The 20,149-nt window shown below is 36.5% G+C and overlaps 1 protein-coding gene across 1 annotated transcript in view; it reads left to right on the top strand.

Moving 5' to 3' along the window:
* PHTF1 (putative homeodomain transcription factor 1) overlaps positions 1-20,149 on the top strand; it is a 61,143-nt gene that overhangs the window by 12,045 nt on the left and 28,949 nt on the right. Inside the window, exons 4-10 of the mRNA XM_068540543.1 lie at positions 9,226-9,295; positions 9,769-9,927; positions 15,596-15,752; positions 16,961-17,095; positions 18,296-18,455; positions 19,332-19,505; positions 19,593-19,682. Coding sequence (XP_068396644.1) covers positions 9,226-9,295; positions 9,769-9,927; positions 15,596-15,752; positions 16,961-17,095; positions 18,296-18,455; positions 19,332-19,505; positions 19,593-19,682 — 945 coding nt within the window. The remainder of the gene's footprint in view (positions 1-9,225; positions 9,296-9,768; positions 9,928-15,595; positions 15,753-16,960; positions 17,096-18,295; positions 18,456-19,331; positions 19,506-19,592; positions 19,683-20,149) is intronic.

Below are 20,149 nucleotides of genomic sequence, written 5' to 3'. Positions count from 1 at the left end.
ACTTTATGCCCAGTCTAACTATTAACAAGTATAAAGGCATCATATGAAAATATATTCAAACTGTCAAAGTCTAAAAAGTGTGTCACTCATGTCTTCCCTCAGAGGAGGACGTGTACTGTATACGAGTGAGTAAACCAAAAAAGAGGAATCCATAGTATCAGGAGACAGGATGGCCGACACAGAGAGAGGTAAAAAGAATTCTGGATTCTTAAGAGATGTCCCAAGATGAAAGTTCATTTATGAGGCCTAGAAAATAACAAGACCAGAAAGGAGCAGGAGGACAGGAAACTGTGGTATATAGACATCTTCAAGGAGGAAAAAAAAGAAACCAGTGTTTGTTGTGTTTGAGCACGCTGGGAGCAGATTTATAACACTTATAGGGAGTTTCAAAATGAATTAGTAATATATATGTAGAAAGTTAAGTGAATGAAAAAAATGAAGCTTGTCATATATGGCCTTTCTTATGTTGAGTTTCTTTCCCTCTCTACTCACTTTGCTGAGTTTTTATCATAAATGGGTGTTGAATTTAGTCAAATGCTTTTTCTGCATTTATTGAGATGATAATATGATTTTTATCCTTCGTCTGGATAATGTGGTGTATTCAATTGATTTGTGGATGTTGAACAGTCCTTACATCCCAACATAGGAGCACCTAAGTATATAAAGCAAATATAAACAGACCTAAGGGGAGAAATAGAGAGCAATACAGTACTAGTAGGGGACTTCAGTATCCAACTTTCAACAATGGATAGATCATCCAGACAGAAAATCAGTAAGGAAACGTTGGGCTTGAACTGCACTTTAGACTAAATGAACCTAACAGACATATACAGAACGTTCCATCCATCAGCAGCACAATACACATTCTCCTCAAGTGCACATGAAACCTGCTTCAGGATAGATCATATGTTAGGCCATGAAACAAAGTCTTAACAAATTTAAGAAGATTGAATTTATATCAGGTATCTTTTGACCACAGTGTTATTAAAGTAGAAATTGATAACAGGAGGAAAACTGCAAAATTCAAAAATGTGTGGAAATTAAACAATATAATCTTGAACAACCAATGGGTCAAAGAATCAATTAAAAATTTTGAGACAAGTGAAAAGGAAAAATTCTATACACTTACAATGAACTGTCTGCAAAAGAAATTAAGAAAGCAGTTCCATTTACAATAGCATCGAGAAGAATAAAGTGCTTAGGAATAAATTAAACAAGGAGGTGAAAGATCTGTACACTGAAAAATATGAAACACTGATGAAAGAAATTGAAGAAGACACAAATGAAAGGTAGCTCATGCTCATTGATTGGAAGAATTCCTACTGTTAAAATGTAATGTATAACATGATAAATGTAATTAACACTGCTGTATGTTATATTTGAAAGTTGTTAAGAGAGTAAGTCCTAAGAGTTCTCATCACAAGGAAAAAACTTTTTTTTCTATTTTGTTAATTTTGTATCTATGTGAGATATTGAATGTTCTCTAAACTTGTAATTATTTCATGATGTATGTAAGTCGAATAACTGTGCTGTACACCTTAAACTTATACAGTGCTCTATGTCTCTATATTTCAATAAAACTGGAAGAGAAAACAAAATCTATTATTTGGAAAAGGAAAAAGATATTGTTAAAATGTCCATACTACCCAAAGCAATCTACAGATTCAAAGCAATCTCTATCAAAAGTCCAATGGCATTTTTAACTGATACAGAAAAAATAAGATTCATATGGAACCACAAAGGGACCCCAAACAGCTAAAGCAATCTTGAACAAGAAGACCAAAGCTGGAGACATCTCATTTCACTTTCTGATTTCAAATTATATTACAAAGCTATAGTAATAAAAACAGTATGGTACTGGCATAAAAGACACATAGAGCAGTGGGACAGAATAGAGAGCCCAGAAGTAAACCCATGCACGTAGCGTCAACTAATCTTTGGCAAAGGCACCAAGAATACACAATGGAGAAATGACAGTCTCTTCAATAAATGGTGTTGGGAAACTGGATATCTTCATGCAAAAGAATGATATCAGACCCTTATTTTACACCAAACACAAAAATAAACTAAAAATGGATTAAAGACTTAAATGTAAGACCTGAAACTGTATAACTCCTAGAAGAAAACATAGGGAAAAATCTCTTTGACATTGGTCTTGGAAATGATTTTTTTGAATTTGACACCAAAAGCAAAAATAAACAAATGTGACTATATCAAACTAAGAAGTTTTTGCACAGCAAAGGAAACATCAACAATATAAAATGCAACCTAATCCAATTAAAAAATAGGCAAAGGGCCTGTATAGACATTTTTCTAGAAAGGACATACAAGTGGCCAGCAGGTATATGAAAACGTGCTCAACATCTCTAATCATTAAGGAAATGTAAATCAAAACCACAGTGAAACATCACCTCATTCCTGTTAGGATGACAATTATCAGAGAAGTCAAAAGATAATTAGCGTTAGTAAGGATACAGAGAAAAGGAAACCATTGTATACTGTTGGTGGGAATGTAAATTGGTACAGCTGTTATGGAAAAGAGTATGGAGGCGCCTCAAAAAAATAAAAATAGGACTACCTTATGATCCAACAATCCCTCTTCCTGGATATTTATCCAAAGGAAATAAAATTACTTTCTTGAAGAGACATATGCACTTAATATTCATGCAGCATTATTCATGGTAGCCAAGATATGGAAACAACCCAAGTGTCTGTTGACAGATGAATAGGTAAAGAAAATGTGCCCTATCTCTCTGTCTGTCTCATGAGGTGGAATATTATTCAGCCTTTAAAAAGAAGGAAATCCTACCATTTGTTACAACACAGGTGAATCTGGAGGGCATCACACTAAGTGAAATAAAACAAACACAGAAAGCAAATACTGCAAACTCTCACTTGTAAGTGGAATCTAAAAGAGTCAAACTCATAGAAGCAGAGAGTAGAATGGTCACCAGGGGCTGAGGTGTGGGGGAAATGGGGAGATGTTGGTCAAAGGTAACAGACTTGCAGTTATAAGATGAATAAATTTGGGAGATCTAATATGCAGCATGGTGACTATAGTTTATAATACTGTATTGTATACTTGAAATTTGCTAAGAGAGTAGATTTTAAATGTATGCCACACACAAAAATGCCAAAAAATACTAACAGTCTGAGGTGATGGATATGTTAATTAGCTTGATTGTGGCAATCATTTCACAATGTATATCAAAGCCTCACATTGTATATCTTAAATATATACAATTCCTATTTATAAAGGTAGGGGGGAACATGAGGCAATTAACAATTTCAGGGCAAACAAAATTTCCAAGAAAGGAAATATAATCATTGGTTACTACTTGACTTAGGTGGGAACATGTTTAATGTAATCATAATACTCTAAACATCACATATTGATTTAACTAAAATTGTGAGAAAACTATATGGGGGAAACTATAGTGCATGCGGGAGGGCATGTGTATGTGTTTTTGGTGGTATAATAATAATAATGATAATGAATATTTAGAATGTGTCTTGTATTATTTTAAGAACTTCTCTTTCTCTGTCTCTGTCTCTCTCGCTTTCTTAATCGATCCTTACAACAATTCCACGAGGTAGATATATTATTCTCATTTTACAGGTGAAGGCACTGAAGTACAGAAAGGCTAAGTTAGAAGGCTATCTCCTTATCTTCAACTGTTAAGAAAATTGTTATGTCTTCACCTTTTGTCATGTGACTCGCAGTGCCTTCCTGTGGGAGGAGAGTCCTTCCTTGCCCCACAGATTTCCAGCTTGGCCAGAGGGCTGTGAGCAGAATGTGACCTCCCCTACCTTGACCAGCCCTGTGCCTTCTCTCACCTTTCCTATTCAGTGAGCAGTTAGAGTGCTAAAGGTGGGGTTTGGAATTCTTCTGTGGCCTCACCTTCACACTGATCCCACATTTTGAATTACCAAGACTTCTGGATTCTACCTTCTTGTATTTTTTGACTATGCATACTTTTCCTAGGTCATGTTTCTGTTGGCCTGGACTGACCTGTTGTCTGCCCTCATCTGGTCCACAAACTATTGCCTGCAGCCAGACTCGCTGGAGCACTGCAGGCTTCATGTTTTACATGTTTATTGTCTGTGTCTAAGTCAGCCTTCGTGCAACAGTGGCTGGGTTGAGTACTAGCACACAGGTGGTACAGCTCACAGACCCTAAAATACCATATGCCCTTTACAGACAAAGTTTGTCCACTCCTGATCTAGGTTACTGGAGTCACTTTTTTAACTTTCTGTTTTCTCTGCCCCCGTTTCCCCCTTCACCCCTCAATAATCACTGAAGCCGGCTTATTGTTACTTTCTTTTTGTTTTAACACAAATCTGATTGTTTTTCTCATATTTAAAACTGTTCTCTGACTTCCTGTTATCCTTATGATAAATGCACACTCAGCATGATTATAGTCTTCAAAATCTGGCTTCTGCTTACCTCTCCAGTTTCTCTCTTTCATACCTTAACCCCTTTTTCACTTTCACTCTGCTTTAGGCCTTCTTGAACTTTAGTTTTTGTCATGCTATCTCTTATTTCGAGGTCTTCTCATATACTTTTCTTAATTTCCCCTTTTGCTACAGCCCATGTCCTTCTTTGCAAATTCTTATACACCCTTCAGGTCTTGGATCAGGTATTATTTTCCTTTGGAAATCTTTCTTTGACTTCTTAAATCTGAGTTAGGTGTCCTTTACACATATTCTTATAGTGCTGTACTTGCCTTGTAATTGTTGTTTTGTTGTTCATCATCTGCTCTAAATCAGGTGACTTCTCTCTTTGTGCCCGACTACTATACAGTAGTTTAGAATCAGTGGCAATAAAATGGACATTTCAGCACACTAAGAGAGAGAGATATGTTACAGGGTTTCACTTGTCTTTTATTCCCTTTTAAACATGGAGTCCAACAATACTGCAGCAGTATTTCCAGTGCTTTAGTCCCTCTGCCTAAAAGTAGGAACTGCATCAGTCAGGTGGTTCTGAGCTTTGAAGATATTACACAGCTCTGTGGGGAGCAAACAATAGAGAGAGCTGAATACAGCCAGTAGCTGGGCTCTGCAGAAAATTTCCAGACCACTGCTCTAGCACCTAGTGCAGGGGTATCATTTTCTCCTACAGTTTTATCGTGGGCTGCTAGGTTGTGGCCCTGGGTTGTGGCCAATAAGGAAATTCACTCACAGCTCCCAGGGTTTATTAATCCCATGGAACCTTTCAGAGGCATGCAATCTTGTTTATCTCAAAATCTCTCCCTACATTGATTAGGAATGCATTTTGTACTGTATAGTGAGAGGCAGGATGTGTAGTGGTTTGTAGTCATAATGAACGGGTCAGAGTCTCTGTGCCTTGTTTTCCTCATCTGTAAAGTGAAGATAATAAAGGTGCCTGTCTCACAGGGCAGTTGTGAGGACTAAATGAGTTAAACAAATTAATGTAAGTTTATGTAAAGTGCTTAGAGTAGTGCCGTGCGCATGTTGCCTCTTACTATACATACTGTAGAATATGTAGGATCAAGCAGAAGGATCCTAAAACAAAAGCATGGCATGTGTTTTTTATTCTTCCTCAGCACAGACACATATAAAAGTATCTAGCGACTTTCTTATCTGGCTCAAGAACAGTGGTCATAAATTTCTTAATGATTTTTGTCCAAAAAATGGTGAGGGAAGTTCAGGGGGTGTTTTCCTGAGGAACCCTCAAACATTTGGCTTTATTGTCTGTTTTCCCTTCTGTGCGTGCACACTCTGAAGATACAGCCGTGCTTTGACTTCCTTATTGCTCTATGCTTAGCTCAAGTAGCTTATCTGGCATACGGAAGAAACATATTGCGTATTTGTTGACTAAGTGAATGAATGAATGTGTTTCTATTGCTGAGGGAGGTTTTCATAATTTGGTGTTTACCTTTAGATAATCCTAATTCTGATTCTATAACATTGTAGGTGAAAAGTCTAGAAAGCAAAGAAAGTAGAAAAATTAACGTGGCTCTAAAGTTAAGGCACTTTAAGCTTCTTTAGTTAGAATAGTACTGCTGCAAATGTCCACAAGGCCTATGTCTGTTAGAATATAATACAGTGATATCTTTACTTTTAAAATTTTCATTTCTGATTTCAAATGTAGCACAAGATCATTGTTATTTCCATGAATACTATGCATATTTCAAAAATTAGTGCACGTATTTTTTCCAAAGGGTTATTTTTGCCCCTGAAATGTCTAATTATCAAAATTTGATTCCTTCTTAGATTTAATTTTATGACATTTAGAGTTTTAAAACTCTTTTTGTTGTTGTTAAAATCTACAGTTTGTAGTTAATTGGATAGAAACATAGGGTTCACTTTAAAGAAATTGTTTGGCTGCATCTTTTAGTTAAACAGAACCAAAGATCAATATTGGCTCAATATCTAAACTAGAGAAATAGCAAATTACTCTAACGTTTAATTTTTACAATAATTTTAATGGTTAAATATCTAATTTTAAAAACTTGATCAGGAACTAGCATGTACAAGTGTTGATTGAGCACGAAATTAAAATCCATCTTTTAAAACAGTTATTAATAGTAATGAAACAAAACTGTTAGGCAAACCAGGATTTTTAAACACAAAAGCTAATTCACAAATTTGCTTTTGAGTCATAGTATACAGCAAGGTTATCATGACTTTCAAATCCCGAGTTTTTCCTGTAAAACCATTGTCTATGTGTTAATAAAATAAAGCATATTCAGTGAATATGAGTTACCGGGTTTCCCCCATTATCCAAAAGTAGAGTGTTCCTATGAAACTTTTCATAAGCCGAAATGGCAATTGTGAAGAAGCAGATACCTTAGGACACATCTTGCTAACAGACGCACAGAATACATCGAAATACAGCACAGATGCTCACAGACACCTTTCAAAGCTATGGGGGCTTGATGCTGAGATGCGGGGTCTGCCCCCGGGGAAGGAGCCTGGTGGTGCTGCTTTCCCTGCTCGGGTGTGTGCTGCCTCTGGAAGAGCTCCCTGAGATCACGGAACACTGTTTATGCTCTTCACCTTTTTTCGTAAAAGTAAAAATCCTCTTTGGATTTTTTTCGGTTAGCGAAAGAAAACAGGTACTAACGTAGGTCTTTTGTAAAAGCGAAATGGTGTAAAGCAAACTTTTGAAAAGTGGGGGACCTATACTCACACACACCCACCCACCCCAGAATTATAAGTGTACAGCTTGAGGAATTTTCACAAACGGAACATAACCATGTGACAAACACTCAGATCAAGAAATAGAACATTAGGAGTAACACAGAAGCTCCCCATCCCATGCTCTTCCAGTCACTGCTACCAACAGAGGTAACCCGTATCCTTACTACTAGCACCATAGGTTAATTTTTGCCTATCTTGAGCCTTACATAAATGAAATTATACAGTACATACACTTTTGAGTCTAATTTCTTTTGTTCAGTATTACGTTTCTTTTGTTCAATATTATGTATGTGAGATCCAGTCATGTTGTCGCATAATTGTAGTTTATTCACTGTAGCACCACAATTATTATCCATTCTACTGCTGCTGGGCAATTTCTGATTGTTTTTGATGGGTAGTTTCCAATTTGGGGCTTTTATAAATAATTCTTCTAGGAACGTTTTGTACACATTATTTAGTGAAATTTATATATGTTTCTCTTGGGTATATACCTTGAAATAAAATGTCCATCAGGTTTTAACTCCTCATTCTAATACATAAGTGGACAGCCAATGATTACTAGATATTTGAAGAAATCTTCCAGGATGAAAGAGAAGAGAAAGGAATGAACCCAAAGAATCAAAATGAAAAATGTAATAGAATTTGAAGAAATTTCTAGAAAGCAGAACAGAAAGACAAAAGAGGTAGAAAATAGGAGAGAAAAGTCAAAAGTCTTAAAAGGGAAGAAACTTAAATATAAATTATAAGAAAACTTCCCTAAAACTGAAAGACATGTATTTCTATATGGAAGGGATTCTCAGCACAATAGATGATAAAAGACTCATAATCAAGGCATATCATTATGTGATCAAATAAAATACATGTTTTATCATAAATGTCACTTCTGTCAAAAAAAAAAAAGGCACATCATTCTGAACACCATGAATAAAGTGAGGATTAAGAGGAAGGAAACAATTCACATTCAAAGGATCAGGAATGAGAATGGCATTGGAGTTTGCAACAGCTACATTGGAAGCTAGAAAACCATGGAACAGTGTCTCAATTCCTGAGGGAAAATTATTAACAACTTAGAATTCTGCATCTAGGGTAACTTTTAATCAAGTATAAGGGTAGAATGAAATCAGACATGCAAGGATTGAAAACACTGTCTTCTGTGACCCCCTTCTCAGGAAGCTACGGAAGGAATGTGCTCCCAGAAGATATGGATGCAGCAAATAGGGACTTACCACAGAGAGGGGGGAAGGGGATTGTCAGGATGAGAGTGAGCAGTTCTTGGATTACAGCCATGCAACAGGCCCAGAGAGCAACCAGTCCAATTGCAGCAGGAAGATAGAGGGTCCTGGGAAGGGGGTTTCCAGGAATTTTTTTTCTTTAAGGAAAAAAAAGGACTTTGATTAATTTTTTGGCATTTGAGTATTTGGAAACTGATAAATATTTTCACTGACCTCATAGAATAAAAGGAAGCATATAAATAGAGTGAACAAGGAATGATATTTCATAGTGATCATACTCTAACTACTGATTACTGATTTGTCACAAATTAATTGACTATATTGTGAGGATATATGTTTTTGGGGTGGAAGTGAGGAGGTGGGAATTAGTAGTGTAAAAGAGCTAAATTCTCATATACTATATTAGGAGTTCATAGGTGATTTTTAAAATCAATAAATTGAAAAATAGCAGTATAAACATATTATTTAGACCTATGTAAGTAAATACCAAGAGAAACAGCTAAAAAAGATGAAAGCATTTGTTTTTAATGAATGAAATTGGGAGGAGAGGTAAGGTGGGTCAGAGGACTACCTGTTTTTCACTTACTGACCTTTTGGTACTGTTTGATTATTTTTAAAGGTGATAAAAGTGTGTGCATGCATTACTTGATAAAACTAAAAACGAAAACAAATATTAATGACAGGTTCCTTTAAGGAGCATTAGGATTAAATTGTACCCAGTAAAAGGGAGTCAGGTGTAGAGAAGAAGAAACGTAAATTTACCTTTTGTTTTAAAAGGGTTTTTAAAATGTTGTTTATTTCTGGGATTTGTTTTGTTTTATTCTAGGGCTTCAAAAACAAACCAAAAAAGATGGGTCACATAAAGGCAGACTTGATTGATGTTGACTTAATCAGAGGTGAGTTCTAAAGTTGGATTGTTTCTTAGGTATATCATTATATTATTTCATAGTGGTACTAAAGATTCTTTTTGGATATCTTCCCTATATGATGGTATACTTTAATTTCCAAAAGTAGTGTTCTTCCTGCATCATTCAGGCTTTAGCATTTTTTCCCCTTTGCTTTATACTGTGTGGCTATGTAAATTACATGGTTTCCATGAGCGTGAAAGAGAGGAACTTGGAGACTTGCTGCTGTGTAATGAAGAAAAATATATTGTATACCATTCAAACAAGCCTGACTTATTTTGAGCTCCTGTCCTAGTGATTGAGGCAAAAGTTAGTATATATAATGAACGTCTAAGAGGATTCTTTTTCACTGAACAGGTTATGTGCTGATTTTTGCTCTCACCTGTTTTTAATGTTGTGTTACAAGTGGGCATTAGTCTAGTGTACATAAATGTTTGATGTTTTGTTTTATTGTATATTTAAAGGCTCAACATTTGCCAAAGCCAAACCTGAAATTCCGTGGACATCTCTGACTCGGAAGGGGCTTGTTCGAGTTGTATTTTTTCCATTTTTCAGCAATTGGTGGATTCAGGTTACCTCTTTAAGAATCTTTGTTTGGCTGCTACTGCTTTACCTCATGCAAGGTAATTGGAGGAGTTGGGATAAATTATGACAGTTTCTTTTTGCTGCTGTTGCTATTAGATCATGCAGACCTTACTGTTCTTACATGTACCCTTTCATTTGATGGTTTCACGTACAAAGAAAGAAGGGACATACACCATTTGGAGATCATCTTAAATTTATTGGCTCAGAGAGAGCAAACATGATTGTCTAACTCTTCTCTCTTGAATTTCTTTCTACCTGTCTCACTGGCCAGGCCTTTTCAAACTTTTCCTGTGTCTGACCTTTGACTATTGGATTACCTCTAGGTTGGATCGGGATTCTCTTCTCTTCTCTAGGTACTCTCATCAAGCCTTGTACCTTTAAATATAATTGATATACTGGTGATTCTCAAATTTATATTTTCAGGCCAGATCTCTCTGCTGAACTTCAGGCTTGTAAATACAACTGCCTGTTTGACATTTCCATATGGAGATTTCATAGGTATCTTGAACTGAATCATATCCAAAATGGAACTCCTGATTTTTTTTTTTACAATCTTTTCTTTTATACAGTCTTATTCCTCTTTAGGTTTTATCCCATTTCATTAAATGATGCCATCAGCTACCCAGTTTTCAAGCAAAAAATTGTCTTCCTATTCTACTCTACCATCAACCCTTGTATTCCATCTGTCGCCAAGTCTGTAAGTTTGACCTCCAGAACATGTCCTGGCTACTTATCCCAGTCTCTGCTGCCACCACAGTCCACAGCACCACCATCCCTTCACCTAGATCACTGGAATAACAATCTACTCTGAGCTTTCTTTCTGCCCATCACTCTTTTCACAGCAATTAGAGAAATCTTTTGAAATGGAAACCCTATCATGTCAATTTCCCGCTTTTTTAAGTCCGTTTAGTGACTTCTCATTGCCCTTGGAATAGAAACCCAAACTCCTCACCAGGGCCTCCAGTGCCCTACATTATCTGTCCCCTGCTAACCTGTCGGATGCCATGTCTTACCACTCTCCTCCTTGCTTACTCTAGGCATAAGGCCTTTTTCTATTCCTCACCCAGGGCTTTTCTTTCTGTTTGAAACAATCGTAAGGCTTTTCATGTGGCTATCTTTTCTGTCATCTTTAGGATCTGTGCTCAGATGTAACTTTCACAGAAAGGCCATCCCTGTCTATACTTTCTAAGTAGTCGTACCACCCCTCAGTCACTGTCACAGGAGTCTATGTTAATTTCTGTATTACACATCACTACCTGGTGTTTTTTCTCGTCTCACTATGTGCAGGGGCCCAGTGTACGCTCTTTACTATACTCCATTGCCTACCAGGAACACTTTCTGAAAGAGGGCAGCGTAGATATGGTTATACCTGAGCAAACAGACATGACTTAGAACAAAGAGTAGGTGAAAGTTGAAGGTTGGGTTAGGGTGAAAGGATTTGGGGTGGTTTTTGTTTTCTTTTATCTGTGTCAGTTTTTTTGAATTGTTTTCATAACTGTCATTTAGTTGCTGCATAATATTCCATCATGTGGACACACCATCATTTCAAACTATCATTTTAATGTCTGTATGAGTCTATCATAAGGATTTACCATAAACACTTTTTATAACTGCTTTATAGTCCATTATATAAAAGTACCATAATTTACATAACTCTTCCCATGTAATGAGCATTAAGTTGTTTCTAGTTTTTTCTTATTAATAATACCATCATGAACAAAATTTTTCATATTTCGTATTATTTCTTTGGAATTTATTGTCTGGAATAGAATTAACAGATCAAAGAATGTAAACGTTTTAAGGCTTTTAGTGCATATAGTGAAATTGCTGGTGACACAATTCTTTTGGAAAGTAGTGGATTCTGTTTTACCACAATCTTAGCATTATCATAATTTTAAAAATTGTTACCTAATTTGATATACAAAAATTAGTATTTTACTTGTTTAATGTGCATTTCTTTGGTCACTTGTAAGGGTGAAATTAAATATTTTTCCACATGTTTGTTATTAAAGAATTTCTGTCTTACTGAGATAAATTATATATATTAAATTTTCGTATACACCATAGTCTATTTCTGGACTATATATTCTGCACCATCAGTTTGTCTGGTTATTCTCATATCTGTGTCACATTTCTTTAATTACTGTAGCTATTTAATGTGTAGTAACATTGAGCAGGACAAGTATTCCTCTGTTATTCTGTGTTTTTCAATATTTTCTCTTAGGTGTTCTTACTTGCTTATTCTTTGCAAAATAATTTAGAATTATTTTATCATGATCAAAGACCAAAAAAAAAAAAATTGGAATTTGGATTGGAACTACCTTCTCACCACTCCCCACTCCAAAATATAGGTATAGATATATTTGGAGGGAATGGGGAGAAAATTGATATATCTCTCCTTTTTAATTAATTAATTAATTTTATTTATTTATTTTTGGCTGTACTGGGTCTTTGCGGCGCACGGGCTTTCTCTAGTTGCGGTGAGCGGGAGCTACTCTTTGTTGCGGTGCGCGGGCTTCTCATTGCGGTGGCTTCTCTTGTTGCAGAGCACGGGCTCTAGGCACACGGGCTGCAGTAGTTGTAGCACGCGGGCTCAGTAGTTGTGGCTTGCGGGCTCTAGAGCGCAGGCTCAGTAGTTGTGGCGCACGGGCTTAGTTGCTCCGCGGCATATGGGATCTTCCCGGACCAGGGCTCAAACTCGTGCCCCCTGCATTGGCAGGTGAATTCTTAACCACTGCACCACCAGGGAAGCCCGATATAGCTCTCCTTTTAATCAAGTCTTCTGTTATATCTTTCTGTAAAGCTTTGTAGGAATTTTTTTTTTTCTTATAAGGCCTGCATAGATCTTGTTAAACTCAATTTTTTTTTTCATTGTGGTAAAATATACATGAAATTTACCATCTTAACCATTTTTAAGTATACAGTTCAATGACATTAATTACATTCACATTGTTAGGCAGCCATCACCACCATCCATCTCCAGAATTTTTTTCATTTTTCCAAACTGAAACTCTGTACCCATAAATCAATAACTCTCCAATTACTCCTACCCCCAGCCAACCACCCTTCTACTTTCTGTCTCTATGAATTTGACCACTCTGAGTACCTCATATAAGTGGAATCACACAGTATTTGTCCTTATTTCACTTAGCGTAATGTCTTCAGGATTCATCCATTTGTAGCATGTGTCAGAATTTCCTTCCTGTTTGAGGATGAATAATAATCAACTGTATGTATATACCACATTTTGTTTATGTGTATCATCCATCAGGGGATGCTTGGGGGCTTCCACATTAAAGTAAAATATTTTATGTTTTTGTTTTTGTTGCTGCTGCTGTAGGTATGAGGCTTTTTTTGTTTGTTTTATGTGTTTTAACTGGTGATTGCTGTTACATTTGAAAGCCTTTAGTTTATACTTAAGGTTGTTATAACCAGCCACTTTTTAAACTCTCATTATTTCTAATAGTTTTTCGGTGCTTCTCTCAGATTTTCTAATTACACAACCATATTGTTGGCATAATGAAAATTTGGTCTCCTCTTTTTTCATACATTTCATTTACTTGTATTGAATTAGTCAACGTTTCAGAGCAGTGTTAAGTGATAACAGTAAGAGTGATCATAATGTTTTGTTCCTATTCAGAATGTTTTCATTAATATGATACATGTTGATTTTACTTATATATTCTTTAGTATATGTGCTGCCAAAGCGAGCACTACTTATATATATTCTTTAGCGTGTTAAGGACATATTTTTATATTCCTAGTATTTTAGAAAAGATTGGCATTTAAGATTAATTACAAATCAGGAACAAATGTCTCTTTTTATAGAATGCTTTGTCACTACTAGAGTTGGACCAGACTTCACAGGTTAAAGGCACAGCCCTTCCCAAGAGACACCAGCCTTACTTTGGGAGTCCCTAGGGCTACCCTTACTCTGACCAGGTGGCTACAGTTTTGAGAGTCCCCCACTCATTCCCTCAGAGTTAATAATTCACTAGAATGACTCAAAGCACTCAGGAAAGTGCTGTCGTTATAGTTTTATTGTAGCAGAAGGATACAAATTAGAAGGGGTGCATAGGGCAAAGTCTGGGAGGGCTTCAATCAGGAAGTTTTTGTCGTCCTCAGGGATGTGTTACCCTTCCATCCATGATGGATAGCAATATGCACAAGGTATTGCCAACAAGAGAAGCTCACCCAAGCTTTGGTATCCAGAGTTTTTATTGAGGGTTTATTATGTAGGCCTGTTTGATTGAGTCACTGGCCAAGGAGTTAAACTCAGTCTTTAGCTCCCATTCCCTCCCCAAAGGTCAGGCTGATACAGTGTGGCTCAAAACCCCAGCCCTCTAATTCCATAGTTGGTCTTTCTGGTGCGGCTACTCCTATCCTTAGTCATTTTATTGGCCTAAACTATCCTCTATGGTCCAAGGGACCCACCATGAATAACAGAGATACTTCATCATTTGGAAAATTACAAGGGTTTAGAGGTTACCTCCCAGGAATCAGGGACACAGGCCTTTTACACAGTCGGCAATTGAGATGATACATATGCATGCAATCAAAACTACATCGTATTAAATTATTAAATTACATCAGTTAAGTCTCAGTCAACAATTCCTTTAGTGCCTAACATGTCTGTGCCAAGTACTCTTCTAGGCTCTGAGAAAGATTTCCTACTATCCTTCTAGCATAAACCCTATATGATCTTGGTGAATTATTCTTTTGCTGTATTGTCAAATTTACTTTGATAGTATTTCAGTCATTCATTCAACAAATATCGAGTGCTTACTATGTGCCAGGTACTGATCTAGGCACAGCAGTGAACAAAATAGACAGAAATCCCTGCTTTCATGGTGTTACTTTTTAGAGGTAAATTTATATCCACGTTCACAAGTCAGCAAGGTCTATAGTTTATTGTTTTGGTGCTGTTGTTGTTATGTTTGGGTATCAGGGTATTAGGGAATGGAATTAATTTTACTCCACATAGAAAAGTTTGTATAGCACAAGAATTATCTTTATGTCAAAGTCTGAAAGAACGAATCTGTAAAATTGTATCTGGAAGTTTTGGGAGATAATTTGTGGTATCTTTCTGTTTCTTTCATTACTTTTTTCTTTGGACATTTCATACTCACATACAAAGAGGCAATGTAGCATGGCAGTTAAGAGTAAGGACTCTGGGACTTCCCTGGCAGTCCAGTGGTTAGGGCTCCATGCTTCCACTGCAAGGGGCATGGGTTCCATCCCTAGTCGGGGAACTAAAATCCTGCATGCAACACCTCGGCCAAAAAAAAAAAAAAAAAAGAATAAGGATTCTGGAGCCTGGCTGCCTTGGTTCAAACTCCAGCTCTGTTAATTGCTACATATCACTCTGGACCCTGGAGAATACTGGGTCTCTGAGCAGAGCAGTACTGCAGAGGGTTATACAGTATCTAGTTGTTTTGTGCTGGAAAGTCTTTCAGAATATCTAGATTGTCATATTTCCAGAAAGGCAGATCCTTTGGACACATCATTCTTCACTTGCTCTGTGATCTAGGGCTTCAGGTTTTCACTCAGCTAATGTGCAGGTGGATTGTATTGTATAAAATTATGTGCTTTCACTTGTATACTTCTTTAAATGATAGATTTTTGGAGAAATAATCTGTAGAGTTATTAGAATTGGTTTTAAAGATAAGCCCTAATGCTTTCCACTTTGAAATCTCTTCTTTTCAGTTATAGCACTCGTGTTCTATTTTATGATGCCTATTGTGAATGTAAGTGAAGTACTTGGACCCTTGTGCCTTATGTTACTCATGGGAACTGTCCACTGTCAAATTGTGTCTACTCAGATAACAAGGCCATTGGGAAACAATGGAAATCGGAGAAGAAGGTGAGATGAGAAATTACACTTGTGGTTGTGTATTTTCTGGGAGAGGCATTGAAGAACAAAATCTTTGAGTAAATTAATAAAAAAATCTTCCTCTTTTGCATATATTTTTCATTATTTTTTTGGCTTAAAAAAAAAACCAAATGCTTTACTTTTACTTTTCTCCCTGATGCTTAGAAACCTTGTCATGAACTTTTAATCCAAGGAGGATGGAGGTTTGTCATTCAGTACCGTTGTTTAAAAGGAAAATTCCTATACTGTATTATTCCTTATCAAAATTTACCTTAAATAATGATTTTAATGAAAAGCATTCTTCTTCATAATTCAGTCTTAAAATTTGGTGAAAATTCACTATAAACAAGGATCTTAGTACATTAGGTTAGTGCTACTAAAATTTTTACCTTTTTTCAATAGTATATAAAAAGAATGGATTTCTAAGTGTTCTAAACTTTTAATAAAGATTTAACTTTTCTACACATTGAATTCATGTCTAGTCTTTATTGATTATGTGCCGTTTGTGGGGTTTGGAACTGTTAAAATTTTCTTAGATATATATGGTATTATCTTACAAAAGTCATCTTTCTCAGAGTATCTGTAGATTTTTGTTCCCCCAAGGAGTTACTATATAAGATTTTTTCATTTGGTGCAAAGAATTTCAATATATTTATACTTATTTTTGAATGTTATTTTCAAAACTTTTTTTTTCCAGGAAATAATATTCCTTGAAAATTCAGTTTAATTGATTTAATGTTTTCTAAGGGAATCAAATATTGTGCTGTGTCTCATTGGTATTTACAGGATATATCTTTTCACTGCATAGGACATCAAAAAATTGATCACTTGCTATTATTTTGTGTTCCCATGATTAAATGTGCCAAATGGGTAGATTTCTGGCATCCATATTTAAAGAAATTGTTCATTCTTTTTTTGGTTCCTGAAAAGACTATTATTGGTCATACATATGAAAATTTTCCTTCTAGTTATGTTTTTGAATGGCATTTCTATTTATTTAATGAACAAACAAAATGGTAACTTAGCACTTTGTTCTGGAACCTGTTTTTGCCCTTAAGTCAGAAATGTTCCGGTATAATTTATCCTCATTATATGAAGTTCATTATACTTAATTTCAGGTAGTAGTCAGTAGGGATATTCTGAGTAGAAACAGAAAAGGTTCTGAATAATCTAAAGTTGTTGAAATATTTTTTTTGTAGAAAATTACGAAAAACTGTAAATGGTGATGGGAGCCGAGAAAATGGAAATAACTCCTCTGATAAAGCCAGAGGAACAGAAACTTTGGAATCTGCACCCTTTAATGGTGGTTTCTGGGGGACTCTCTTTGGCAACAGGTGGGAAGTCTTACATTGGAATTTTTACTTGATTTTGTGTTCACATTAGTGTTTACATAGTATATAATCTGATTAGGTTTTAGGAATACGCAGTGTAAGCATATTATCATTGTGGTGGGATTTTTAAAGGTTCTGGAATGATTTGCTTATTTGAAATGTCACCACTGTCTGTCATGTTACCCATTAGTCCAGTAATCTACCATAAAAGTGTCATTCTGTTTGATCTTTAGTGGTTTTTTAGACCACAAGATTATGGAAATATAAATACTCTTGAAGGGTAAATATTTTAAGTCATATTGGCCAACATCTTGAGAGAAAGAAGAATTTTTAAAAGATGAGGTATTTTTCAGTGTGAGAGCTGATTCCTCTTTAGATGTGGGGTGCAGGACAGGAGGCTGGTGTCGATGGGCTGTAGGACAGAAAGGGAAATGAATCCAAGACGCATTCAACCTCCTTCATGATTTTGTAAGTTGTAACAGCGCTAGTATGACTCGAAGAAATCCTTATTTTATCGTATGTTAATGTTTGTGACTCAAAAGTAAAGTGCTTTTGCAGTTTTGTTTTTGAAGACGAAGTATGTTCACATATTTTTCTAAAGATAAGTTGACACTCTTTAGTTGAAGCGTTTGAGTTCTTTGTGCTGAACATTGTGCTGGGCACTGGGCATTCCTCTTCTCAGTGATTTTACCGTCTAATTAGGAAGGTAAGAGTAGCAGGTATGATGCAGTCACCACAATGTAAAAATATCATAAATGATATCATGCTGACTCAAGGCCATGCATGCAGTTCAGCAGAAGGAGTGAGTATTCTGGGGTGAAGTAGTCAGCAGGAGTCAGGGAGGAGCTGAGAGTTGCTGGGCTTTGAAGCACAGGAGAGGGGAAGACATTCTATGAAGTGGCACAAACAGGCAATGTGAGGGCGGGGTTGGCATTGCGTTTGAGAGGGAAGACTGTGGACCCACTTCCTTGCAAAGTCGAAAAGAACAGGCTTCCTCTCAACTAACTGACCCAAGTCTTTGGAGACTAGAGAGGGAACTGGCTTTCTACACCCTGAGGCAAGCTAGAAGCCCGAAACGTACAATTTCTGAATCTTCTTGATTTCCAGAATAATGTATTGTACTCCTCAGAAGAAAGTGAATTCATGAAAGGTATTACTTTCAAAAAACTAACTAGTAATCTTTTTTTCCTTTTTAAAAAATAGGATGAAAAGAGTAAAATTAATATGTAGCAAAGGGACAGAGACTGACAATGACTCAGGTTGTCTGCATCCTATCATCAAGAAGAGACAGTGTCGACCAGAGATTAGAATGTGGCAAACAAGAGAGAAAGCAAAATTTTCAGATGGAGAAAAGGGATGCAGGGTAAGATTTAGATAAGAGTAAATATTACAAGGTCTTTTCTTTCCTGTGTAAAATTTTTCTATTCTTAGACTCTGCTAGAAACACAGAATAGGTACTAATAGATTTGTGTCATTTGAAATGTAAAACTACAGGATGTGAAAAGGAGAACATCATGAAGAATAACATGAAGACTGTACCTTATTCTTCTAATTTCTAGGACCAGAACTTGTTATTGCATCTGCTCCTGGTCTAGCCTTAGTAGGAGACTGGTAGATTCAATAAACAGATGAGTGTAGAGGCTGCTGTGTCGTCTTCCAGAGAGGCGGTGATAGTGTGTTAAGGTTTGGGAAACTATTTTCCAGGTTTAGGTATAGGCGTTCTGCTTTACAAAACTAACTACACTCTTACTTTATAGTCTTGAAATATTTTCTTATTTGTTAGACTGTGGCATTTACGAATTACAAAAAGCTAATATTTTTTAGCCATTACTGCAACCAAGCACTATTCTAAGTGCTTTACACGTAGTAACTCACTTAATTGTTTCAACAACTCTGTGAGATAGGTGCTTTTATTATCATCGCTTTTCAGATGAGGAAATTGAGGCCCAGAGAGATTTAATTACTTACCTACAGTTACATAGCTAATAAGTAGAAGAGCTGTGATTCAGACTTGAGTTTGACTCAAGCCTGTGCTTCTAACCTCTACATAATACTGCCTCATCATTTAAGCTATTTAGTTTCAAGAAAGTTTAATATTTTTCTTTACTGAGACCAGCTAATAGGTAGGTTTGTTCAGTTTTGGTTTAGTTTACTTTTACTGCTTCTTAGTTTTTATACACAAGGCTAACTGGAGTATTTTGGGCTGTCCCCTGTGAGGAAACTGCTGTTCTCTCTGTAGGAGCCGTTCGGGCGTTTGGGCAATGGGATTTCAGATGATCTGTCAAGTGAGGATGATGGTGAAGCCCAGACACAGATGATGGCACTGCGGAGGAGCGTGGAAGGGGCCTCAAGTGACAACGGCTGTGAAGTTAAGAATAGGAAATCAATACTTTCAAGGCACCTAAACACTCAGGTAATTTTTATTTAAGCTTATAAAAGTATAGGCATTAACTCCCAAGTCACAAGGTATTCAACATGTTTTCCTATCGTTTGTTGGCAGGTAAAGAAGACCACTTCCAAGTGGTGTCCTGTTGTGCGGGATTCAGATAGTCTGGCTGAATCAGAGTTTGAATCAGCAGCCTTCAGTCAGGTAACGTATCCTTTTTCAAGGCGTATTCTTGAGTGTAATAACTGTATCCATTCCTTTTTTTTATTGGTTGTCCTAAAGTTGTGTGTATATTTGCCTGCCCCTCCCCTGCCTCCAACTCTGTGTCTACCTATCTAGAAGCTTTTATATGACTGCTCACCCCCAGAAAGAGAACGAGCTCTTTGTCTTTGATCTAATCTTAAAAGTATCATAGATGATGCCCAGAGAGAGACTCCTCAATCCCTAGATGATGAGAAGCCTACTTAATATTCATTTGGAATATGCAGTTTATTCTTAAGCATCGTTCCTTTGTAAGTGGCATTGATGCTGATGGGGACAGATATTTGAGAAAGGACCCCTGAGAGATGGGAGCAGTAAATCTCATCATGAAAGCTAATGGGAATATGGTACATTTGGGACATTATAATTCAGAGGTGAGGAGAGTGGCTGGTGGTGGCTTTTGTTTTGAT

Source organism: Eschrichtius robustus, chromosome 3 (assembly GCF_028021215.1).
Source record: "Eschrichtius robustus isolate mEscRob2 chromosome 3, mEscRob2.pri, whole genome shotgun sequence".
Taxonomy (NCBI): domain Eukaryota; kingdom Metazoa; phylum Chordata; class Mammalia; order Artiodactyla; family Eschrichtiidae; genus Eschrichtius; species Eschrichtius robustus.
This window is presented reverse-complemented; position numbering and strand designations above follow the sequence as displayed.